We start from the raw sequence: 26,493 nt of genomic DNA, 5'->3' as shown, positions 1-26,493 counted from the left end.
GGAGGTGTGTGTTCTTGGTAATGACGTGCGGCTCTGTTCGAGTCTAAAGGCTTATGTGTAAGTAGATGAAATGTTAAAGAGGCAAGCTCGAGTTTGGCAGTTTAAATTCACAGACCACGTCAGGAAATGTGAGAACGGAAAGAGAAGTTGAAATGGATGTGTACAACTGTATGAAAGTAAAACAGTGCAGTGCTGAGCATACATGATGAGCAGCTTCCCTGGACAAATGAAGGGATAAAAGACACAGTATAAAAAGCAGTGCAGCGTTTTCTGGAAAGCCTCTGTAAACTTGGACTCTAACAGCCATTTAATAGCGTGAATCACTTAAGAAGTTGAGCGCTGGGAGTGTCACATGCCTAGTGGGAGAGATAGTGAGTTCAAACCTCAAATCACAACAGTTTTTGTTTTCTTTTTTTAAAGCTCACCGTCTCCTCCCCCGCCGGGCTGAGACTTACAGCATGAGAGTAGGCGCCATAGGCCCCAAACTGGATGGTCATGGGACTGAAGATGCCGAGCTGGCCTGCCATCTGGTGCATCCTGCGCAGCGTCCTCTCCTTATCAGTGTCTGCAAACTTGACCACCAGACTGGATGAGGCACCCTAGGACATGTATATACACCAGGTTAGTGAAATATGCAACTAAACGCATATTCATACTAAGTTTACCAGATCCGATTTCTTTTTTTTATGTGTGTCATCATAAAAATAGTTTAATGGACACTTGGCGTGTACTTGTATATTATCATATTTTCCAATGGCTGCCTGGAGATTACCATCCATCCATCCATCCATTATCTATACCGCCTATCCCTTTCGGGGTTGCGGGGGGCTGGAGCCTATCCCAGCTACAATGGGCGAGAGGCAGGGTACACCCTGAACCGGTCGCCAGCCGATTGCAGGGCCACATGCAAAGACAGACAAACATTCACGCTCACACTCACACCTACGGACAATTTTAGAGTCATCAATTAACCTAATGAGCATGTTTTTGGTCTGTGGGAGGAAGCCGGAGTACCCGGAGAGAACCCACGCATGCACGGGAAGAACATGCAAACTTCACACAGAAAGGCCCCGCCTGACCCGGGGATCGAACCGGCAACCTTCTTGCTGTGAGGCACGCGCACTACCTGCTGCACCACCGTGCAGCTGGAGATTACCAAAGACAAATAAACATAAAAGAAACTTCTAAGTATTTTTCAAAGTAGAAAAACAAATAATACCAACTTTTGCAACTACCATGATTACTTTCAATCAGCAGCGTGTTGCAGACTGCACCTGCCACTTCAGCTGGCCAACCAGCTAAACCAGACTGAATCGGCAGTTATTCACTGTGAAAAACTAAAGGAAGACAATGAAACAACAACACATATTCTGTAACTACAGCAGTTTGGAAAGCTCACATGAATTTCCTAAAGTTGACTGCAAACTTTAGCCAAAATGACAGTACTGATCTCATCAATACTGATGTCACTGACTGACACTGGCTACGTTTACATAGACACTTTATGGTCAATAATGGGATTAAGGCATTACTCAGATTGAGGTGTTTCCATGACTTGGCAGTTCTTTTAAATCCTGTTTACATGCCACTTGCTGTTATTTAGCTTTGTGTGTGTTTACTGTGCTGTACTCTCTCAGATTTCGTCTGCAAAATGCTGCCGTTATGACAAAAATGCGGTTTTTTCAGTCCCGCTGCCATCTTTCATAGATGGTTTTATGATGTCACTTCCTGTACACGCGCAATGTGATCAGAGGGAAGGAAATGTGATTAAGGTGTATACGTGCCTTCATAATGCGAGTAAAAGAAAGTGCACTACTCCAGGTATCTTAATGCGATTAAGCTTAAACTGATTATGAGCTTAATGGCATTAACATAATCGAAGTATGGTGTTTACATGGGCTCCACCATACTCGCATTAAGGCCTTAAACGTATTATAATCGCATTATCAGTGTCCATGTAAACGTAGCCATTGTTACATATGCCCTACTAGTTAATATGCGCTCGTGTGCACATATATGAACATATTGAACACTATCAATCTGACCATAACCCGAATATAGGCCATGTAGAAACAAGGTTGCTGAATGCATACATTACATTTGCATCTTTTAGTGTGCTGTTGAAAATAGCCTCCTCCCAGTGTGTGTTTCCCTGAGGAAATGACCTACAACAAAGTGTTGGCTCCAAAATAAGAAGATGTAGAGCTGATCTTTATCAGTGTATCGAACGAGTGTGAGATCTCTGCATCACCACAAACAGTGAGATCGTGTCGTTCATTTCTGTCATCTGATGTGGAATAGTTGGCTTTGAACGATTACATCTTCCCCCTCCCCTGATACCTTAAAAACGTGTCTTAAGACTTCTTAAGATCTCTCTTCTTTAACCTCTTAATTATCCTCATGAAGACATCCTGATCACACTCTGGTGTGATTTTATCAAGCTATTCTATGCTTTTATTAATTTACTCAAATCCTCTTATTTAGGTCTGTCTTCCTATGTTGTCTTTAATCACTTTTCAAAGCACTTTGGTCAATGTTGTTGTTTTTTTAAATGTGCTCTCTAAATAAACTTGACTTGATCGTGTTCAAAATGTTCCCGTCTCTAAGCCGAGGAGGCCAGTGGTAGTGAATGTGCACCTCTCATGAATGCAATCATTTAGCTGTCAGCGTTAAATGAAAGAGAAGAGCTAGTGATATTTGCTTTTCTGAACTTTCCAACTCCACTGTATACACTGGGAGTGAACTGTGATCCTAACCAGATCCCACAGGAGTCCCAGTCCCCCACTGGTGAAGCTCCACTGAATACTGTACTGGGTAATTAGGTCTGACAAAAGCCTTCGGCATGTGGAGGGCGAAGTATTGACTAATGGCTCTGCCTTATGGCAGATATAGTTCCGTATTGATGTCCATGCTCCTGAGTTTGCATCCAATTAAATCATTTGAGAGACAGAGTCCAGAGTCAGTTCCTCATGTGACATCCAGGCAAGGAGAGAGGGAGGGAGAATATCCGTGTGTGAGTGAGAGACAGAGAGATAGACGCAGAGAGAGAGAGGATCAGGAGGCTGCCAGGCAGAGAAAGCAGTCACAGACACTGTCAAGAGGACCAGGCTCCTATTTAATTACAGGCAGTGCATGCTGGGAAAGAGCACGGAGCACCACCAGGACAGAAGGACACAGGCAGCCAGGGGGCAGTCAGGATATGATTAGTACGATCATAAAAGCAAAGACGTGGGGAGAAAAGGACTCCATAATCACAACTTGGATTCATCTTTCACAAAATGTCTCATCCTGACAGGGTCAGTACAAATTCAGGCTTTGATTTAGATTTCCATATTTGCTTTGGGTGTAGAAATCGAAAATGTGAGTGAACTGCATCGGACATAGTGACAGAAAAACCTACTTAACCGGTCTGAGCAATGCTGCGTACACTTTTTGTTGTTGTTGTTTCTGTGCATGAGTTTATATGACTCTCTGTAGCAGAAATTGAAATTGGCAAAGCCAGACCAAGCTGCTCTACAGGTCCAAGTTTAAGCTCGAGTGCTACTTACAGGTGGCACATTGCTAAAGCAGAGCTATCCAAACAGAAAATCAGAGAAACAAACACAACGTATGCCCTGTGAAGCTGAATATTGCATCTGCACAGTGAGAGAGTGTAAAATCAGACACTGAACAAACAGTCTCAGTCTCACTGTTGTGCAGCCTCACTTTGTGCTATTTCATAGTAATTCATACAAAAAGTGTGTCCTATTTTTGTAAGTGCTTCATGAAATTTTAAACAGGAACAGCTCAGCGATAGTGCCATTGAGAGGGCAGTTTGCCAGGACGGTCTTGTACTTTGTGGTTTGGTTAGCCATGGCTGCTGCAACAAACCTTACATAATATGTGGTATCCTGCCAGAACCTGACATGTTTTATTGTTTTCTTCCTACATTACCATGACATCAGTAACAATTTTCTTGAGCCTTACCCTTCCCTAAGCTACTGTTTTGTTCTTGCCTATTTTCTTCTCTGTAAAAAAAAAACAAATATGCTTTTTTAAAACGCAAAAAATAAACAAGCTCCTGTTCAGAGGCTTTGCGAGGAAGCTATTCGACTAACCCATGTGAAAAGTGTCTTGCAAACATTCTATTAACAGAACCAAGAGTGTGTTGGCTGTAGATAACTGTGAGAAAGAGGCTGGGGAATGAAGGAAGGCATCAGAATGGACCCCAGGGACAGTGCGTCTCAGATGGGATCCTATCAGAGGCAGCCAGCACCCTACCTCAGGCCAGAGGAGACCCATCTGGTGTTTCTCCCTCGGTGCCGTTTCAATTAGTTAAATCAATATTCCGACGTGGCGGCGTTAACGGCACAGTTTTTCCCTTTCTAATTTCATTTCGTCCCACCTCCTGACCTTTTTCAGTTCTTTCTCAACTTTGTGGGCCAGTTGAAGGGACTGGGCTGTTGGATTTAATGAGGCTGGCACTGAGCAAACATCTTCCTCCAGCGTTGTTGCACAAGCCTGCCTGCAGCACAGGGGCCTGGCATTTAGATCACATTCATTTTCTTCTTTGTGTATCTGTGTATTCTTACATTCATTTAATACTTCATGAAGAATGCATTGTGAGCATCGGGACTGTGAAAGCCCGAGGCTGCCTGTACTCACTGCACCATGACTCAAGAGTCTGGCCTGGTCTGGTTTCTCCCAGCAGTGCTCTGCTGTAGACGACAGCATGGGAGGAGACTCAGTTTGCAATGTCTACACTGAACAGACTTGGCAGCAGCACTAAAACACTACAGCAGCCTCTGCAGGTGTTGCCAGCACTGCCACCCATGCCACATTTCTAACTTTTATAGCATTAAAGCCAAAATATCCCCTCTAAAAATAATAAAAAACAAAAAACAGAATCTTCTCTTATCCTCACTCCTGAACAGGAGAATTTCATATCCTCACATCTCAAGCAGACGTATTGTGACTACATCTGAGGCCTAAGTGGAAAAAGCTGATTTCAGACTGTGATCCCCCTCATGGATCAAGAGTTTCTATTTCCACTTTCCACATAAAGAAAGAGTAATATGTGGCCAGGTAATGAAGGAACAGGTGGCAGCAGACAACAGGCACTGGATGCAAAGCAGCCACTCCTCACTGGTAGCAGAAAATCACAAGCTGACAAACAAACAGAATAATAACCTCCACCGGCATGACTCCTATACCTGGAGAGAAAATGAATTCACTGAATTTGATAAGGGCCAACAGGGAGCCTTCACTTTTGACAGGTACAACTAAGGAATTTGTCACGGGTTCAAAAACTAATCTAATTTCTTGAACAACACACTTGACTTGTGAAAATCTCCCATATTGGATTTTGTATAGGCCTAAAAATGTGTAGATGGGAAAATACACAACGGTAATTGAGGGATTAGAACTCAACTACACCAGTGAAATGGCATTATGCTTTTATCTCTGCATTACTGTGATACAAAGACACTGGTGCTGAGTGTGTACCAACAGGTAAACAGACACTCATCTTCCATCCTCTACAGAGGCTTACAGCAAAATAATTTAACAACGCACACATTGAGGGGAAAACTGTCATTTCAAAAAGCATATTAATGATTAACAACTGATGTGATAAGAGCCTTCCTTCTCCCCCATTCAGCAAATATGTAACAGCTACTTTTGAGTGAAACTTCCAAACTTGTCTCAGGTTTCTGCAGACTCTGAAAGTGTTAATCGAGAATCTGTAAGAAATTAATTGAATACACCATAACAAGTTTGTTTGGTAATTGGATGAACCCCCTGTGGGCTTCGTATTCAACTCTCTGAACCTTGCTACATCTCTGCTAGCCTCATGGGAGGACTGTCGCTCATTAGCACTGGATGATGCTGTCTTGGTCTGGCCTCACTGTCCACCACATACTGCTGCAGCTGCCGAGCACACTGCATCAAGCCAAAAGACACAGAAGAAGAAAACTGTCATTTAGAACGGTATTTATGCTTGGTATCTATACTACATCAGGTTTCACTGCAATATGTGAGGAACGCAAAAACACAAAACTCCATGTAGTATGTCAGCTACAAGCCTGCCGACATTCTACAGTAGTTTCATGTGGCGTTTGATGGTATTGTGTGTTGCAATGCTTTCTGGCTTGGTCTTATCTCTCATTAATCCGGAACTACTGTATAGCATCACACACACACATGCACGCTCGTGTCCCTGCCAACACCGGCGAGCTCCACAGACCCTGTCAGCCACGCTGTGACACCGAACATGACAATGTCTGCAATTTGCTGGGTGTTGTCTGCCTGCCCCCAGCTCTGCCATTTGAAGTTTTGCCACCTGTGCCTGTGCAGCCCTACTGTAATTCAACAACTGAACCAGTGAGAGAACCTGTTCTCTGCCCAATCACCTTTTAAGTTAATTTTGGAACCACCTGCAATCTGCAATAAACATCAATTAAAGCTATGACCCGATCTATCAGCGCATGCCCTTCAGTGGCATCCCTTGCCCTTAAGCTTCATTAAAGCCTTTTCATTTTGGGCCAGCTTATTTTGGTGCAGGTATTATTTATGGCACTCATGTGTGTGCCAGGTAACACAGATGCTGTAGAGAGAACATTAAGAGGGAGAGAGAGACAGAGAGGGAGTGAGAGACAACTCTTTGTTCAAGGTTCATCCAGGCCTCACAGCTGGCAGCAGGCAGTGAGCAGAGCAGCCCACTCCCTGAATCCTGCCTCCTGTTAGTCTGTTGTTGACGACATGTGGCAGTGATATTATCCAAATTAACTGCATCCCCCATCGGTACCAAAGCCTTAGTTGGATACTAATGGCCACCTTGCCTATTAATCTGAGAGGAAGTTGGATTTGGGGAGAGGAGGATAACAGGTGCAGGGATAGAGGGAGAGAGATATGGATAATATAGAGTATTAATGAACTTTTGGATGGCTCTTGATCCGCCCCAGGTCTGTTTGGGGCTCCATATGTTGCCTTGGACAGTTCATGTGCAGCAGGCTTCGAGCAGCTCAGTGGACCAACCTAATGCAACTGCGCCACTGCCACAGCAAGACAAACATACAGGAAATGTGCAAAAGCAGCCAAATTTTGATCTGTACAAGGAAGCAAAAAACAGCCCCGGAGGAGTCCAATTATGTAAATCTTGTGGATGTAAACATATTCTGTTGATTGAGTCAACAAGATATTTTGAGTAGAAGGTAAATATCTTGATTATAATCAAATTTCAGTAAGAGGCCTGTCATAATTGTGCATGATCAGTGAGCAACATGATTATTCTTTGGCTCGTGGCCCACTGCTTATTAGATTTTGACCCTCGTGGTCTACGTGCCAAAAAGTTTGGTCTCTACTGAGCACAACAACCACACACCAACTACCACTTATTTCCCTCCCTCACTTCTTCAATGTAATGCAAAATGAGGCAGCATCAAAAAGATGTGTAAATTGCATCTGGCTTCCAGGACACTATCTGGCTGCCAGGAAGCGTCCGTAAATATTTATTGCGGAACATCAGTGAAGTGTGTGAAGGTGCGGATGTCTGCCAGAGGGAGTGTGTGCTCATGTGTGTGTCCAGCTGTGCGGCACTCAACACATGCAGCACTGGCAGGGAGATTCTGCGTAATTCACCATTTCTTTTACTTAAGCCTTTTTGGTGGCCTTGTTCAAGCCTGACAGAAGCATATCCAATTTGTAATTAACTGTAGCTTGATGAGAGTTACAGGTTTGGTGGCCCCATTCTTCAACTAAACAAATCAACACCAACTAATGCTATTTCATGCATCTCATAACCACCGTACCACCACATCAACCTAGACCAGCACACCATTACCTACAGTACTGTCCCAAATTCCTACTTACAGCTAAATTATATTCCACACCACTCAAACATATATTTAAATCTACATCTATTGTGTGGTGCAGTGTAGTCCAGGGGTGATTCTTGCACCATCCTCTTGCATTGTATGTAAAGTTTTGTCCTCTCGTTATATGTCAACACACTGCATGATTCTGTGTTATGGTCAGTGTGTCGCCACTGGAGCCATGAGAACAAACACTTGTTTGTGTGTCCTATGTCTGTAAAACGAATGAAGTGACTCTTATGCAAGCTGATATACAATTGGGTTGAGCAGCAGTATAAATTAGTATTTACAGTTTAACATTGTTCCACAACACATAAAGATAAATACCCCAGTTTTGGCTAGATGATACTCAGGCTATGAAGAATAAATGTAAAAAAGCTAAAAGTTAATGGGAGGCCCACAATATTATGAAGGACCCGATGCTGAAATATCAGGATGCAGTTAAGGAAGCAAGAGTGTCTTATTAATCTGACCTCATTTTGGAGATCCATCTCAACTCTAGGGTGCTTTTCAATATTATTGACTTACTTGTTAACCTCTCTTCTAATGAAGTCTCCCTTGATAAGTGTTTTCAAGGGTTTTAAATGTTTAATATTCTTTAACAAAAAGTAGCCCCCTGACAGGGGCCAAACTGTCACTGTTACTATTTTGGCTGTGATGAGCTGTTTTTCAGTCATATTCTCCCATGTTGCTGGAAGATGCTGTGATTTGTATGAAGCCCTTTACTCCCCCCCCCCCCCCCCCCCCCCCTCCTTCTGACAAAATATTCAGCATCCTGTATGTTATCTATTATCTATAGCACCCTGGTCACTCGCTTAATGTATTTTTTAAACAGGCAGTTGGTCTCAGAAAAAGATGGAGTCCATCCTTAGAAAATATTTACAATATCTACCCATCTCTCTTAACCTCAGTAGAGCTGATACTGATTTTTATTTTTATTTATTTATTTTGCCATTTACAGTATTCATGCATGATTCTACTTGGATGTATCAAAAGCACACAAAAAAGTTTCACTGTTATGCCGATGACACACATTTATATCTCGGTGTACGAAATTGTAGAACTACCTGTCTAGCCATTCTCATAAATTTTCTAAACAGCATATTAAGTGTCAAAAGTTAATTACACCATTTCTGAAATAATCTTTATGGCCTGCTACCTCAATTAAAGTTCTTCACCATGAAGATGACACACTGCCTCCCAATGTAAAGCCACCAATTTCACACTAATTTCAGTTTTCAGGAACAGGTTAAGAGAGCTGTTCAAACTATTAACTTTTGACAGAGGACTATTTTCCCATGCAATGAGAAACATTTTAATCCATAAGTAATCAGAAAAAAGTCATCCATGCTTTAGTTTGCTCTGGATTTGAACATAGCTCAACAAATTCTCTCTTGCTTTTGTCTCCAATTGCACAGACGTATCCTGTTTTTTGCACTTTTACAATTTTCCTCAGTCTATCATTTGTGTAGGACTTTTTACCCCATAATATCAATGTTGCATCCAGAGGTCTTCTGGCTGGATTATGAAAAATTGTCTGAAAACATACACACATTAAATAATTAATTATCACTGACTCATCAGTCCTTCAAGACAATGTTGTGAGCTTGTTTTTGGTTAATTATCTAACCCTACTTTTCTGATTTTTTTCTTTATTTATTTCAGTTTATTTATTTATTTTTTATTTTTTCAGAAGTTGGTGGACCAAAGCAGGAGTAAAATGCCAGTCAATATTGAACTTCCAGTCAACAGGTTGCCAGAAAAGGTTCCCCAATGGCATTGGATAGTTGTTCCAATTAAAAAATATCTTGAAATGCATTCTATGCTGTTTAATCATTGCATAGAGAATAAGTATGGAAATGAACTTAAGAACAAACTCATTCATACAGTATGATTACAGTACATACAGTATGTGTCCATTTGTACATGGCTCTCTATTTGTCCGTCATTCCACAACTTCAGTTTCACAGTATCTCCTAAGAACAAATTCAAGGATTCATGTGCAGTAGGCAGTAATCATATCTTTAAATGACTGTGGATGTAAACATTCTCTATCTGTCTGCTGAAAAGGTAGTCTGAATAGCAAGAGGAGGAAATTGATATTGAGTGAAAAGACAGATACAGAGTATGCAGCTGTGTGCTGTAAGGTAGCTGACTTTGACTGTGGGAATCTTTTGTGTGCAATAACACACATTGAGAATGTATGTGAGACTGGACTGTTGATGTGCTTTGAAAAGAGTAACTGTGTTGACTGCATACACATATATATGGTACACTGTAGAGAAATACTACATGGAGATAAGGGAATACATAGATAAACAGAGATTATGGTACCTTTTGCATGTATGTTTTGGTGTTAAATGTATGAGATTTTTTCAAAAACACATAAAAAAGACAAAGAAATTCAGTATTGAATTTTAAAAAAAGGCAGACACCCTCCAGTGGGCATGTGCATGTGAAATAGAAAACTTTAAAGGAAGACTGGATCAGTGTCCGTCTCTTGGCAGGGTATAAAACAGAATCAAGTAGTCTAGCAACCTTTGTTCTAAACTTTATCCCAGTCTACCCCAAACATGTTGTACACTCAAGACCACGGAGACAAAACAGCTGGCATAAACAGACACCGAAGTGACATTGCATCCCTTGCAAAATTATCTCTAAAACTGTCCACATTGAGCGTAAAGGCAGCTGTTTGTAATTGTGTTTAAGTGAACTTGACCCTACAGTTAATTCTTTTGTGTGTGTGTGTGTGTGTGTGTGTGTGTGTGTGTGTGTGTGTGTGTGTGTGTGTGTGTGTGTGTGTGTGTTTCAGAGTGTGTGGCTGTACTTACAGGCATAGTCTGTCCACCATGTAAGCTGTTGATGGCAGCCTGTGCTTCTGCGTGGCTGGAGAACTTGACAAAGGCACAGCCTGTATACACAGAAAACAAGAGAAATAGAAGGGAGGGGCACAACATCAGGAAAATGGCCTTGAGTATGGGGGAAAAAACACCGTTCATTACCATTGTTTTCATGTTATCTGGTTTGTAAATATATTCTGCCATTTGTGTGTTCAGCGCATAACTCTGAATAAATCAGTCTAATTGTAGTGAAGGCATTAGCTGCATGGAACATCCTGTCCCTCGCCCATTTCTAATTCCACCCCCTCCACTTTGGAGCACAGAGCTAAGGCATTTACTATCCTGACTTGTTTGTGATTATTAATCTGTTTAATATTTACACATTGTGATTTGTGTGCAGTCACTCATAAAAGAGATTATGATGACAAAGGCATGGTATTATAATCTGCCTATCTAACCGAATCTTTGCTCGCATATAATTTCAGATGGAGGGGGGCTTTGCTCAAGGGGCATTCAAATCATCTTAAATCTGTTGTGTAGTTAATGCACAAAAGGAAAAGTCAACATAAAAAGTTGGCTGGAAGACAAGCGAATGGATGTTGGCAGCAGTGTTCTGGAGCCTCATTGCATTAACATTTCAAATTATGTTAAAAATGATTTAAGTAGATAATGATAATTTGCAATATGTTTTTTGGAAGGTTACGTATCCTAATCATATGATTAAATTGTGCATCATTGTATAGGTAAGGACAGACACTCAACCACTAAAACATAAAAGGGAAGCTATAGTGAACTGAAATACAGTGGAACTGAATGTGGTAATTTTCCAAAAGCCATTAAATTAAACAGGAGCTATTTCTCTAAGCTTTATGGTCGTCATAGACTGCACTAGGTATTCTGTTATGTCCTATTCTTATCCTTGCCTTCAGGTAGCTCATGTGTTAAGTCAAGAGATACCTAATTAACAAACTCGTGGATTAATTCTGCCCCCTTTTCATTAATCGAGCAGCACCAGTGTCTTAGAACCAGGCCGGATTTTCCTGAGTTCAAATCCTGGTTTCTTGAGGACTGCTGATACATATTTAAGACGCTTACATATGTCCATATATGTATCACTCTACATTCTCAAAGGAGCTGTGACGATTCATTGAAATGACTGTTTTGTAGACTCAGGAGATGATCCGTGTCTGGCAGTGACCCATTCACTTCCACATCTCAGCAGTTAGCTTTGCTTCCCGGACAAACAAATGAACAAGTTCTTGCCAAAATCAAAAAGACTGAACTAAGGGACATGCAGTATGTGCACAATCAGTGGAGGACAATTTCCACCTTCATCTGAGGCTTTCCATCCACAGACCAGCCACACAATAAATGGTGAGCAGCTGAAACTGTTGTGTGTAGAAATGTGGTGAGTAGTAAAGGCCATGTGTTTTCTGTACTGTCAAATGTCCTCAAAGCCGTATAGATCTACAGAGGCAAACAGATAAGTCAAAGAAAGCTTTGATTCTGTCACAGCACTCTAGCACCCTTTTACTTCACTTGAACGCCCCTCCGGGTAGAGGCAGGAAAGGTCTTCATTTGTCCAACTGAAATGCATTGGCCTACTGTGTGCCATTTGACTGCAACTCTGTCTTTGAAGGAACAAACACATTTAACCTTTGTAGTTGAAATAATAAGGGGGCATTTTGTTCTTGCAAAAGCCTTTTGGTTTTGTAAGGCAACATAACTTGCTGTTGGTTCCCTAACAAGGCTATCAGATATTGTGCCAGAATCCCAGTGACCTCAGCGGCTCAACCCAACAAGAAAGACACTCAAAACGGCAGGGTCTGGCATACACCGTCTGTGGCAAAGTCATGTCAAACATACAGTGTCCTCAAATTTCTTCCCTAAAATCAGTGCTGTAGCCTTGCTTTTCCTGACCCAGAAAAAAAAAAAAAAAAAGTTCAGGGACACAGAGCACAACATCTCAAAAGAATTGGAAGTGCTACAGCCTCATAAATTATAGTGCACATTTGAGTTTTTGAATTTGATGGCTCAGAATGAGTTGGGGAAAAAGGAAAAAGAGAGATTGTATTGCTTTCAAGCAAGAGGATCTGCACTGGCTTTTGAATTCCCGGGGTAATAATATGTATGCATGAATTCCATCCCGCTGGATGGGTGACATTTATAACACAACTTAATTATAGACCTAAAAGCCATCTCTCTATTTTTCCTGACAATTCGGGGCTCTATTCAACTCTGGCAGCAAGTGTTGCACTTTGAAAGTACTTTGAGGAGCAGCGCCATAGAGAGATGGGTGTTAAACTTCTCGGCCTTTTTATTGGGTGAAGAGGGGTGCTGAAAAGCCTCTGAGTAGCATAAATTTACATCAACAGGGGACAAAGCCTCCATCATGGAACAGATAGCACTGTCAATTTCAAGGTCTGTCTCATTCAAATTACGCGAACCTCATCCCAAGCGAGGCGGCTGGCAAAATAATTTGCCGTAACATCCCGTAATGATTGCGTGGGACTGTTGCACAGTGAGTGATAGGACCAGATACCTATATATGAGACCTTTGTCTGGTGGTAGCATTCATAGTGAACATTGCTCTACAGTCCTCCATTCCATGGCGGTGAAAACTTGAAGAAAAGGTAATGATCAAGCCACTGGTAATAGAGACAAATACCAACACAGCAAACATATGGCATGTGAGGAGAGGAGAAAGAAAAAGAGATGAGTTGCAGAGTGAGGGAGGGTGAGAAGGAGTGAAAGCGTGAATGAGGGAGAAAACTAGCTCCTGTCTGACACAACAGCACCGGCCTTATTTCATTTTATGTGCTGTCAATCAGCTTGAGGCATCTGAGCAGACAGGAAGAGAGGGAGTTGGAGAGGGAGGGAGAGACAGCAAAAGAGGAAACAGGCCAGGGAGAAAGAAAGGTAGTGGGCTGGTGGGGCGACGCAGAGCAATAGACCCAGGATTAACAGTGAGAGGAACAGATGTTGACACAGATAGGTGTGTGGTTCAGTATAGCCAGCCTTTCTCTTCTGATATACTCAGAAGGCTCCCACATTATCAGCCCCTCTCCCTTGCCTTCCCACACATCCTTTTCACACATTCAGACACATCATATAGGAGAATAAATCACAGTCAACGGAGAGAAAGGAAGGCAGAGCTTCCGAGGAATATCATTGGCATTATCGCTCCAAATATGGCTGTGAGACAGAGACCCATCAGAGGATGATGGGGAGACTCCCGCACTCTCAAAACAATCCCACCTGCATCGCACATTTCACAGCCATCTTTAATTTGACCACGCTCTACTAACTAAATAGCACATAAGCCGCAGACATGAATGCATAAGCTGTTTCTGAATGCAGGCAAATGTGCCTCACAGTGAGTGACAGTAGCAAAACCCAAAGCCTGGCCGCTTTATTTACAGTGGGACATTATCGTCCAATGGTGTCTCTGGGGAGGGATGACGGAAAGTGGGAAACAAACATGATTACACCCCTCTGCTTTTCAGATAACGGGAGGAGGAGGAGGGGGCGGAGAGGGGTGAGCAGAAAGAAGAGGTGTCGTGTGATGGATTTGTTGAGTACAAGCCCAGGGTGAGAGGAGCTGCCGTGATGAAGAGACAACATGAGAAGAAGTTCTGGAGGGAAAGAAAAAAGGAGAGAGGAAGGAGAGGTAGAGTGAGAACAAAAAAGGGAAATACAGAAAGTAGTGAGAAAAGGAAAGTGGGAGGAAGAAGGTGTCGGAGCACGGTGACAATGAGCTATGAAAGAAATGCGAGCGAGACACATAAGAGGTGGTGAAAAAAACAGTAGCTGAAGGGGAGGATGAGTTATTCAGAAGAGCAGAGTGTCAATGAGTGTGCAGCGGGTGAAGTGTGCTTCTAAAAATGTAAAGCGGAGAAAGGGAAAGAGAGACAGCACACGTACAGGTAGACAGATGCAGGGATTAAGAGGGACAGACAACGGGAAAAAAAATAGCAGGAGGTGTGTGGGCTCTGACCCTTACTGGCCCCATCAGGCCCTCGCAGGACGGTGCACTCCTCGATCTGGCCGAAGGTCTCGAACAGCCGCCGGACGTCGTCCTCGCTCTGCTGCTTGCCGAGCATTCCCACAAACAGCTTCCTGTCTTCTGGATAGGAAGAGAGGAAGGGGGAGGAAGGAGGGAGGGTGGAAGAGAGGAGAGCACAGACAAATGCTACAGCTGATGGCATCGTTCTGCTGAGCTGAGAGCAACTCAAACCCCCTACCCCCCCCACCACAGCCCCTTTTATCAGCAGTCTGCTGTGTTGAGCTTATGTTGCCGCTGCTGTTGTTGTTATTGTTGTTGATCTTACTGTTGTGTGGTGTGCCACCTCGCCCTGGTATGAGGGAGGTGTATTCCTGTTTTCAGTGAGCTATTCAAGTCTGCCACAGTGATGTTTGATACAGATGATGTTTGGAGCGCTGTGGGTTTCAGGTACCGGTAGAAAGGGAGCGGGAATATTTTGCACAGGTAGACGAACTGTTAGATCGTCTGGATGCTTAAGTCACTGAGTTGAAAGAGAACATGGAACAAGAACATGGTAGTACATTTTCTCATCACTAAAGGAGGAGGAATTATAATAAGCAAGAGTAAACTTGCAGCACATTCTATCCAGCGATAAACTCAAGAAAAGTCACAAAGATAAACAGTATCTCAGCCAGTGTGTACTGGTTTCTCATTAGAGTCTATACTTTCTCATCCGCTCCACTTTCTGCTGGATAGAAAATATATTACATGGAGACAAAGAGGAAGGCACTCATACTTCTACAGTATAAAAGCCTATGGGAAACTTTATGTCAGGGAGCAAATACTTTGGAAATAGAGTAGAGTAAAAAAAACTTTCTGCAAATTTCCCAGTGTTGGCCGCTCAGAAATAAATGAAATGAAACACAAATGAAATGAAACTTTTCCACGTTAAGTTGTTGCATAATTATCAGCCAAAGGTCTGCAGATTTGCCATTTTTCAAGTCTAACAATTGCAACAAATAAAGAACAAAAATTGAGCTCAGCTTCTCACAGTGCAATTCAGAGAAAGACTGTCCTCCCACTATTTTGTGCACACACTGCATAACTCTATAGAAGTTGTTTACAAGTGAAAGGGTAAAAGATTTTTTTATATTTCTTTCTTTTTTCTCCTTTTTTTTCCACAACTCAACCACAGTAACCATGACCACGACCTATTTCTTTCACAGCCCAGTGATGGAGAACACTGTTTGTAGAAAGTATTGCAAAACATTTCATCTATGAAAGCTACAAGATGTAGTTTTCATGCTTTCATGCTTTGAAATGAAAGAATGACAGAGCATTACAGTTGGTAGTTTTTATTGTGATAAATGAACTCCGGACTAAATATTACTGTTGAATCTGTGGTTTAATTAGCCGAATAGATTGCCTCATTTTGTGTGTCAACACTACAAAGCTAGCTAACAGATGAGGTTAGATGCTTGGAGGGGGATCAAATCTACAATGCTAGGTAAGAATCACGGCAATATCAGGACTAGTGGTGTGATTGAACGTCTGGGCTGACGTTGAGCACCGTCTTTTCCATATTTACCAACCTATATTCAACTGGAGTCAAATTTGCAGTGCTGCTCCTCATTAAGTTTGAATGCCAACTCCACCTACACCAGTATCTTCACTGCTGTTACCGGCCATAGCTGCTTTCTTAGCTCCAGAGGGGGGCACTCTGGCACAGACGTATGGGCTCCATACCACTAAATTCTGGCCAGTCAGAAAGCTGGATTTTTCTAATTAATCTTCCTGGTACCCTGGCATTAGACAGAACATTCATCTTCTTTACATCTTTTACATTATGCATCCCCTATTCCGCTGTGTTGTGGAAAGAAATGGCTACTAGCAAGAACCTATCGCCAGAACTGATGGAAAGTGGCAGGAAGAGGAAGAAGAGTTTATTGGAAATGACACTGTTGATCTTCAGTGTGAGTCATTTGACTGGTCGGGAACGGGCGAGAAGCAGGGAAGAGTGGAGGGCGAGAGCATCACCTGGGCCTCGACAGATGTGACGCCTCCTGTACCTGCCAGGCCCCATTAGACGCAGCTGTTCTAAAAATAAAGCACCAGGGCTTCCTTTTTGCAGCGGGGAAATCGGATCCTGTTCCATTCCTGTAAAGTTCAAATGAGACACGCGCCTGCTACCCGCTTGGCCACACAAATGAGCACCTGCATAATCAATAAGGCCATGCTGCCTGGTCTCTACTGCTGGTGTTGTAGCTGTGGTGTCAGTCCATGTTCCTGTAGTCACGCCTCACACAGCAGGAATTCTCAAACACGCCAGCTGAGCCCGGTACTGCTGCTCATTACTGCTACTCCTCCCTTGGAGCTCCAGGGTTGGAAGTGAGCGAGAACCCTGAGGAGATCACCACAGAGACAGCCACTTATACTGTCGACTGAGATTTAGCAAAGTGCGACAGGAGGACAGCCATCTAGCTGGATATTTGGCATCAGCGGAGGAGCTGCGTAGCTGTAAAGTCAACCCTGAACAGGTGTTGGAGAGAAATGAGCCCGACCCCTGTCCGTGGCAGAAAAGGTGAAACATGAAATGAGGCAACAGCCTGTCTAGAACACACATGACATTACCCTCCATCTTTCACATTTTCACCGAGGTGTCACTGTCACAATTTAAATAGGCAGAGTAGAGTTTTACAGGCCTCCTGCAGTGTGTTAATGTTTTGGGACAAAAGTCTCATCTCGGTCCTGGCCCGGGGAGATCTAATGGCGGCTTTACAAGGCTAATTAACAAGCCATGAGCGAAGTAATGAACTTTCCAAATGTGCTGGCAAACGCAAAAATAAATTACACCCCAGTGAAGGCATTAAAGGAAGTGTGAGTGTACTTGGGAGCCTTCCTTTGGGAGAGCCACGGTGAGAAAATGAATTTGGAGCTGCTATCTTTTCATTGCCTGACCTAAGAGTGTCTCAGTCGGCCCACTGCATGCCCTGGCCAGAGTATAGATTGCTATTAATTAGTCCACTTTGCACCTGTCTCCATAGCAGCTCTTATTGGATTTTCCAAGTTCCCGCTCATCTCCTATGGCCACTCACAAGTGTTAAATTGGCTTTTTATGAATATGAATAAATATCTTGTAATGCACCCTCTGCACAAGGAGATGACTCCATGACTCCAAAGAGTTATTCATTAAAAGTGGGGAGAAGAGAAAAAGAAGAATACTCTTCTCAAGTGCAGTCATGTATTTGCATTAAGAGGGGTGAGGACCTTCCTATGGAACTGTCTGAGGATATACAAGTATGACAAAACTCGTTGAGCTGACTGCTTGACCTCTTTGTACTTATCTCTCATTGAGAGGGGCTCATCTTATCCCTCTAACAGGGCTGAGCCACCCAGCTGGAGAACATTTGAGCTCTGCAGCACCTCTCTGCTCTACTCTGAAGAGACCTTTGTAATCTGCACTTTCAAGCCTTGCTACTACTTTGGAATAATGTGTTTGTGTGTGTGTGTGTGTGTGTGTGTGTGTGTGTGTGTGTGTGTGTGTGTGTGTGTGTGTGTGTGTGTGTGTGTGTGTGTGTGTGTGTGTGTGTGTATGCGTGCATGAAGTCTGGCATTTAGATTGTTTTGTATCACTATATCCTCAAACACTGTTAATTAATGCATGCATCTCTGCAGCATTTCTATAGTGTACTTTAAAATGTAATTAGCAGATTCAAGGATACATAGGCTATTTAAAAAATGAGTGTGGGTGTGTAGAGGTAAATGAGGTAACACATGGTTTGATTTGGCTTGTCAACACAATTCAGATTGTGGACTTCCCCCTCGCACAAAAAGTAATCCACATGTCATCGTTGTCTGCCCTCACCCCCGAGTGCCTCATCTCCTGACCGGGGGTGGAAGCAATTGTGTGGAAAATGGTTCCATGTCAGTCTCCAGCCATGTCCAAACGTTGATGGCATGTGGTCAGCCCCGTTTCATGAATGCAAATAAAAAAGGAGATCAAAAAAAGTTATCAAAACACTACTGACATCTGACAATTGCTTGTCTCAGGAAGCCTTTTCATTTCAGTGCCCGGTATATTAAAAATTAATGGATTTTGCACAGACGCCATATGCTGTCAAGATTGATGCTGCTCTCCATGGAATAAAGTGCTACTTGTGTTGTAGGCTGCAGTATATGCATATAGATTGTTCTTTTCCCTTCCCTTTCTTCTTCTTTTGTCTCTCTGTTGCTATCTCTGAATCTTTTTCTTTACCCTTCATTGTCATCCCTCACCCTCCTGTTTCTCTCCAGGCAAAGACTCAGTTGCTGTGAAGTCTACTTTTCAAAAGTTTCTGCTTTTGTTTGCCAATAATGGGAATATTCTCTTTAAATAATTACTCTCCTGCTCCTGTGTCATGGTAAATCTATATTTTTTCATGATTCTATCACTTATTGCCCGTCGGCAGTAGTCAGGGAAGCTTGGTAGTAAGTGTTCAGAAAGCATGGACAGCTGCATCCAACGATAAAAGATGCCTGCTAGGCCGCTGGGTTCATTTCAAATGCAGAGTAATGTTCCAGGCAGCACAACAGAGAAGTTGTGCTTCTTATGGTCTCATTAGAAAAGCCTGATGCTGGTGCGCTGCCGCCTGGGAGGCCCGCCACCGGACACGCTCACACATGTAGGCGTACAGACCGGGTGTACAAAATGTTGAAAACTGCTTCCTAGCATTGTGTTAGACTTTGTTTTTCATCATCTACTGTATGTTGCAGTTGTGTAAAGGCAGGAGTCTGGTAGGAATCAAAAGGTTCCGTATAATTTCAAAAAGGCTTTTGTAGATAATGAGCATTAAACATTAGCACAGCACGGAGAGAAAAAAAAAAGATAATTCTTAGCATTCCTTTTGTTATCTGGCGATGTTATGAGTTTTATCTGGGGTTATGCGGAGTTAATGGTACTCTGGCCACAACAGACTTAATGTCCTTTCCCCAGACAAGCCTCATTTAATCACAGAAACTTTACCTCTGTGCCACTTTTTGTAAATACATTAATAGATTACCATTATCTTTCTTGAGGAAGAAATAGTAATAAAAACAGCTGATCAATTGATTAATTATTCATTAGACAAGCAATCACTGAAAGTCAATGATATTTAATCATTAAGAAAACTAAATAATTAATAGGGTAGTTATTAATGAAAAAAAAACTTAGCTGCAATCTTAAAGTGAAATGAACTGAAGAAAATTAAGTGCAGTGAATAGTACAAAAAAGACATACAGTAGCTAAGAAAACAGAAGAAATTACTACACATCTACTAATTGAAATTCCCCCTCAGGGATCAGTGACTTTTTATGTTTAAATGGCAGCACATGCTACATTTTATTTATTCATTAGTACTAAATCAGGTATTTCACAGAACAAAGTCACAGAATGACACTTTTGATCATAAAACTTTTCAGATAAAGATTTTTGTCTCCTGTCATCTAACAAGATAAGCACAATTTTGGGGCTTAAAGAAGTAGCAAAGAGGGGTTGTTGATGTATTTGGCAAATATGATGATGGTGCATAAATGAGAGACAGTTACTCCATTTAAAGGCAATGAGTGAAAAGGATGACTGAAAGGTATCTACATTAAATACAATAGGACTAATTGACTTTCCGAATGGACCAGAGAAATACAACATAAACACAAATGGAAGCATTTCAACTAAAATAAAAAGTTTCCGATGTAAAATACACTTGCATCTCACATTGTGCAATCACCGGTTAGCATTGTTAATACCCCTTCAACCTTTCTGTAACATGGGAATTGGTCCATAGAAAGAATGCCAGGACGTCTGGCCAATGATTTTAGATGCTACAATATTTCAAAGCAATGTTGGACTTTTATGGATTGTTTAAACTTAACATCATTTGTGCCTATTTTAACAAAGTTAGTATAGATGAATTCATGAAAGCAGCTCAGGATCTCTGCACCTTGTGTTGTACATGGAGATGTTCACAGGTGCATCAGGGAGGTTGCCAGACCTGGTTTACCTGGTGAGCTGGGTTTGCTAACATGGAGTTACTGATGTACTTGTGTTACAGATGTTAGCATTAATGTCAGCTTTTTAAGCCAACTTCTTTGGAGGTAATGCATGAGCTTGTGCAGGGACCAGTCGCCCGCAAATGCAAATAACTGCAGAGTGGGATATAAATTTTCTCCAGGATCAGCAGTATGAGCAACTCAACTCAACGGAGAATCATTTAAGATTAATAACAGCAAATATCGCTTGATGGAAATTTAAGTACATTATTTATGTTGGATACTGAATATGTATTCATGTTTATGTGTCCACTCAACTATTTTCCAAGGTTTGTAGTTTAGTAGTTGTACAGTAGTTTTCCTGTTGTAGTGCATTTCTAAACCCTCACAAGCATTCACTTTGCCATTGTACAACACCTTCAACTACTTAATAAGCCCTACTGCTTCTAACTCATGTTAGTTCCTACCCAGCTAACAGAAGTAATTAGACCCCATCCCAGTGACAATGATGTGCAACCACACACGAAACCTTTCTTCTGCTGGTCCCAATCTGATGTATGCAAGTGGATTATTCAGTATAGTGAGGTGGTAAATGGAATAATCAGAGGAGAACAAACATCCAAATTGTCAGTGTATCAGGCATGATGAAAGGATACAGGCTTTGTGTTTGTAAATGCATTACTTATACCACTAGAGCTGTCACATCTATTTACCCAAGGGAGTGGGAGGGGAGCTTTAAACCTTCTGATATGCATCCTCAAAAACAGCATAAGGAAACTTGTGAGAAATTGTCTGTTGGAGCTTCTGTCCAAATATCTTCACTCCTTCTCTTTCTACATTAGAAATATCTTCTCTCATGTCAAGGCCCACACTTGGAGCTCTGCAGAGAAGTAATTCAAATCAGTGCTTTAAAACCTTTAATTAATACCCTGCAATGGTCAAATCGGAAATCCCTGAATGCTTTTGTCTGTCCATGTGTCCCCGTGTCTCTCTGCGTATTTCTCAGTGCACACATATCAACTGCTGCCAGGATTCTTCTTGACTTTTCAGAGTTTTGCACGATCGTGTCCAGAGGCGCAGAGGGATCTTTTGGCTTCATTTGCATGTAAAGTGGAGCGCGCTCTTCTGTGGCCGTGAGTTGCCTCCAGACAGTCCCTCCCCTGTGGCCTGCCAGACTGAGCCAGCCAACAGCCCTCACTCTTCCCTACCTGCTGGGGTGGGGCATGACAGCACAGTGCGCAACATCTTAAGGTCCTGTCAATCTCTTCACTGCCTCGCTGGGGGTCAACCTTCTGCAGAGCAGCAGGTTGGCAAGGACAAACGTGAACCATTCACAAAGACCCCTCAGACAGACAGACAAAAGGCATGGACAAGATATTAAAAAGGCTCGGAGTATCAAATGCAGAGATCGCAATGCTCCTGGCACTGTATAAGTATCCCATAAAACAAAAGTATGGGGAGCTAATAAACAAGTAGGGTAAAGAGACTGTGTGTCGACAAATGCACTGTGAGTGGCACTTTGAGAAAAAGTCGATGTTGATGGAGGTTGCTGGGCATTTCGGGAGAGTGTTGAAACCATCTTATCAGAGTTAATAAAAGGAGAGGGTGTTGCTGGCTGACCCATCATCTCTCTTCTCATCAGTGTGGTCTCCAGTCTCACAGCAGTGGCTAGAGGAGTGGGACCTAGCTCCAAGATTGTGTTTAGATAATGGCCATCTCCAATCATAGATAATCTGGCCCCATCTTTTCTTCACAGACACAGCGGCAGACAAGGTCAGGGGGAAAAAGATTCCTGGCGAGGCGAGGAGGAGATATGGATGGGGCGGCTCTGAGATGATTTACTGCTGAGATTCACTCAGCTGCCTCCATCACCCTCCGTTAACTTTCTCATCCTGTCGTCTCTTCCCCTCTCGCTCTTTTTGTCTTCCATCTCTCACTCTCTCGCATTCCTCCGTGGGCCTTGTACTGAATCCCCACCCCTCTCTCTCTCTCTCTCTCTCTCTCTCTCTCTCTCTCTCTCTCTCTCTCTCTCTATCACTCGCTTCATCTCTCCCTTTTGCACTGCAGCTCCAATGAGACAGAAAGAGGTAGAAGGAGAAAGAAAGGAAGCAATAGAGAGCGAGAGCAAGAGACGTCTACTTTTCCTCATTTCTGCCCCTTTTCAGTTGAAGAAAATTGCTTGGGTTTCAAGTGGAGATATGGTGGCGTGCCTGTTCCTGCACTGACCACAGAGCGAGTGAGCAGAAGACCAATGCCTCGATTGTGTCTCAGTATCTCTGAGTTGAAATCATGGCTTGAAAGAATTGGGCAGGAAAAAAAGTGGTGTTAAGCACATCAGATAAATGTGGACTTTGCGGGGAAAAGGTCGGCTGACTCAAGGAACAGAAATAGATTTAAAGGCTGTGAAGCTTCCCTCCCATGCTCCATTCTTTCTTGATAATCCAAGGAAAAAATGAAAAAAAAAGACATGAGTCATTGTAATAGACAGCCAGAGAATCAGCTCTGTGATCCACAATGGCAGCCGAGTGGCAGGATTGTGCGGTGCTGAGCCCCCCAAGCCATTCTCTGAGATCTGGTTTAGCTTCTCCTCCTGACACTCCCATATCCCCAGAGAGAGGACGTCTCTCAGGGACACCGTGAACAAAAGAGGGGCTACTAGAGTCTCCAAATGGAGTAATGGGCCCTAATGCCTGCACAGGCACGTAATCGAGACCCCTGCACATGTTCCCATGACAAATAATTGCTGATGTCTTGGTAGTGATAAATGTGACTCCATTCTAGAGGAGCAAATGTCTTGGTTCAGCCCTGGGTTTGACAATCCAGAGGTCCCACTGGGATTGGTGTACCTGACTGGTCCTCAGCCTTTCACAGATGAATCCCCCGCTACTTTCTCTCCTTTAGTCAGCCCTTGCCGGGCTGTCTGTTTTCCTTTAACCACAGGCCTTCATAGTAAATCTCATTTCATTGTCAGCCACGACTGTGGTTTACTTCCCTGGCCTGTCTGCTGACTTCCTGTTGCCATTAACGCTCAATATCTCTGTTGGGGCCTGTCTGCTTGGTCTTATTTCACTCTGTGCTGTGTCCTATCCTGTCCTCCTATATAGAAAGTTCATCTGACAGACTAGCAGGGGCTGTGCCAGCCTAAGAGCCCTCTGTATTTCATTCACACTGCCTGTTCATCTCCCTTCTCTTTCTGCTGAAAAAGGGTAGTAATTGATATTGGGACCCATCCATCCTCCCCTCTTAAGCCCAGAGATCCAATTTATCTTGGTGAGAATGCCGATTGGCTCTCGCCCAGGCCTTGTCGGTCAGACTTTGCCTGTTTTTAGATGGCCGTTAATTAAAGTGCCGCCATGACAAAAATAAGATCTACATGGGGGTGTGTGTGGCAATAGAAATGGGCCATCTGATTCACACTTGACCACATAAATCAGCGAAGTGGCTCAGTCTAATCTGACCTAGGCAGTCTAAATCACCACTCTGAAATGCAAGCACAGGGCAGGCACAGACCAGTCCAATTAGATCCAATTCCACCCACGTAAATCTTTAACTGGCTTAATCTGCATTAACCTCAGTGATGTTTGTCACAAATGGCTTCAGAATGATCTAGTCAATCACCATGTCAGTCAGACTAAAGATGGAGGGGGGAGCCTGTGCGAGAGAATCAGTACAATGTCAAGACAGAATTGCACATTTGAATGCTTTTAAACGGGCAGGTTTACTCACAAAAAAAAAAATTCTTTTCATACAAATGATCTAATTTAACTTGTAGAATTGCACCCACTGATGCATGTAGAGTATGTCAGTGTGAGTTCAACTGGAAGTCTCATTGAGTCACATTAAACCTCACTGAATCTCGGATAACTTTTAGGTGGTTTAACAATCTGTACTATATAATCCCAGTGTTATCATATGACAGTAATGAGGCAGACAGATGGATACGTAGACAGACAGTTAGAGAAGTAGGTAGGTAAGTGTAACGGACACTTTACATTTGTGTGCTGATCTGGGGAAGCGAACAAGGGACTGTGTGTAACACTCAATTCGTCGTGCCCTTACTTCTAAATAAAAACAGACACTGTATACCACAAAGAGGTTCTAAACTCCTGAAATTATGATACATCCCATTTTAGACACTTATAGTGTCTCTTCCCTTCATTCAGCAACTTGTAAATTACAATAAAGTAATAGCTCCGGAGTGAGTTTGTGCCTGGTTCTGTGTCTGTGTATATTTGGGATGTATTCCAGTGCCTCTTGCCATCTGAAAGCAGACTTCACTATCACTCTGTGGAGATCAAGAGATGGAGATCCTCCACCCTTCATTCCTATCTGTTCTTTTCCTCTCTTTTATTTCTCTCTCTTTCTCTCCATGTCTCTCTGTCTTGTCTTTGAACCACTCCCAGTGACTGTGAACCTGAGACAGCCCCTCTGCTGGCACAGATGGGAAGTCAATAGAAGCAAGTGACCTATATTACGGGCTACTCTACCAACTCCCAGTGTGTCTCAAGTGAGAGCAGAATATTAAGGATTGCGTGTGCGCTGTTCCAATGTATTTGTGTGTTTGTGTGTGTGTGTTTTTTAAGGGGGGTGTGCAACGGAGACCAGGAGAAGGTTAATTACCTCCTCGTCCTTCGCTGTCGGCTGGCTTCACCTGGATGGGCCGGTTCATCTGGAGAGAGAGAGAGTCAGAGAGAAGTAGGAAAGGAGAGAGAAGGAAGAGAAGGGAAATCCCAGGTTAGCACAAAACGATGCGAGCAACTGCTACAATATGTGAAGTGGTAAGAGAACAAGTAAAATGTGGCAGTGTTCCTGGCGTTAATGTCCTGAGTTTGTCCTGCTCTCTGAGCTAAACACAAAAATCAAACAGTGACGATGCCATAAAAGAGATAAATCTGTGCAGTGCTTCATGCCAGCGTGTTTAATTAATCCAGGGCACTGCCTCTAGAGATGCCTGAATTCCCCTCACAGTTCAGCAGAATTAGCACTTTTCAATGACGGAGCCACACTGGGTGTCAGATGGCACTTGGAGATTAATGCCATTACATCAGCCACTCCCAGCCCCACAGGGAGAGGTCCTTTCTGGCTGGCCCTTGCTCTTCCTGTCCCCTCCTGGCTCCAGACTCCCAGTCACCAGCTACATCCTGCTCATCCCTGACCCCCAGCAATCCCTCTTTCTCGGCCTCCATCCCTTCCTCCTCTCTTTCACCTCTCTGCCCAGAAGCCCTTTTTGCAACTCACAACCAATATGCCACTGGTCTGGACAGCCAACCCCACCCGGTTGCAGCCTCCTCCTCCTGGAAGCTATTGAGAGCCACCGAACAGTGTAGCTGTGAAGCAGCTTGTGAAAGGTTAACAGTGGGGAATCGATAAACAACCTTTGAAGATCCATTCTAGAGTGAGGTGAAAGCAGAACGTCGCCAAGCTAACATAAAAAACCCTTTTAAAAACTGCCTGCCGTGAATAAAAACTCCCCTGGTTCTTTTTGCTCCCCTGTCTATGGTTTCATTTTTTTCTCACTCCCTGGAGTTTGAATATAAAAACAGAAACATACTCGATCTTGTGCCTCCTCTGAAACAGGAATAACATCCCCTCTTCCCTCAGTGAAAGGGGTCCGTGTTAAGAGCCACCCTCGAACACCCTTGCTTATTGAGGCTACCCACGCATGTCATATTTGGCATTTTGTTTTATATTTGGCATGGTGTTTTTCTGGCTTCAGTCAGCAGTGGACCCATCTTTCTAACTAGGCCATGTGGACAGGTCCAACATGTGAGTGCCAGTGAATGGCACACGGTACTGCCCCCTCAGATCAGTC

The 26,493-nt window shown here is 43.0% G+C and overlaps 1 protein-coding gene across 20 annotated transcripts in view; it reads right to left on the bottom strand.

Annotated features, from left to right (window-relative positions):
- The window catches only part of celf6 (CUGBP Elav-like family member 6), a 143,108-nt gene that overhangs the window by 25,684 nt on the left and 90,931 nt on the right, over positions 1-26,493 (bottom strand). For 6 of the 20 annotated variants that reach the window (XR_011602400.1, XR_011602409.1, XM_070967842.1 and 3 more), the window contains exons 3-6: positions 25,302-25,350; positions 14,688-14,816; positions 10,682-10,761; positions 426-599 (exon numbers count right to left, since the gene is read on the bottom strand). Coding sequence is in view for 16 of the 20 variants with exons in the window: in XM_070967842.1 (XP_070823943.1) it covers positions 426-599; positions 10,682-10,761; positions 14,688-14,816; positions 25,302-25,350 (432 nt within the window). In the remaining 4 variants the exon portion in view is untranslated. The remainder of the gene's footprint in view (positions 1-425; positions 600-10,681; positions 10,762-14,687; positions 14,817-25,301; positions 25,351-26,493) is intronic. The other 14 variants (XR_011602415.1, XM_070968361.1, XM_070968898.1 and 11 more) reach the window with 6 other exon arrangements.

Source organism: Chaetodon trifascialis, chromosome 1 (genome assembly GCF_039877785.1).
Source record: "Chaetodon trifascialis isolate fChaTrf1 chromosome 1, fChaTrf1.hap1, whole genome shotgun sequence".
Lineage (NCBI taxonomy): Eukaryota > Metazoa > Chordata > Actinopteri > Chaetodontiformes > Chaetodontidae > Chaetodon > Chaetodon trifascialis.
Note: the sequence above shows the minus strand (reverse complement) of the source record. Positions and strands in the feature narration are given on the sequence as shown.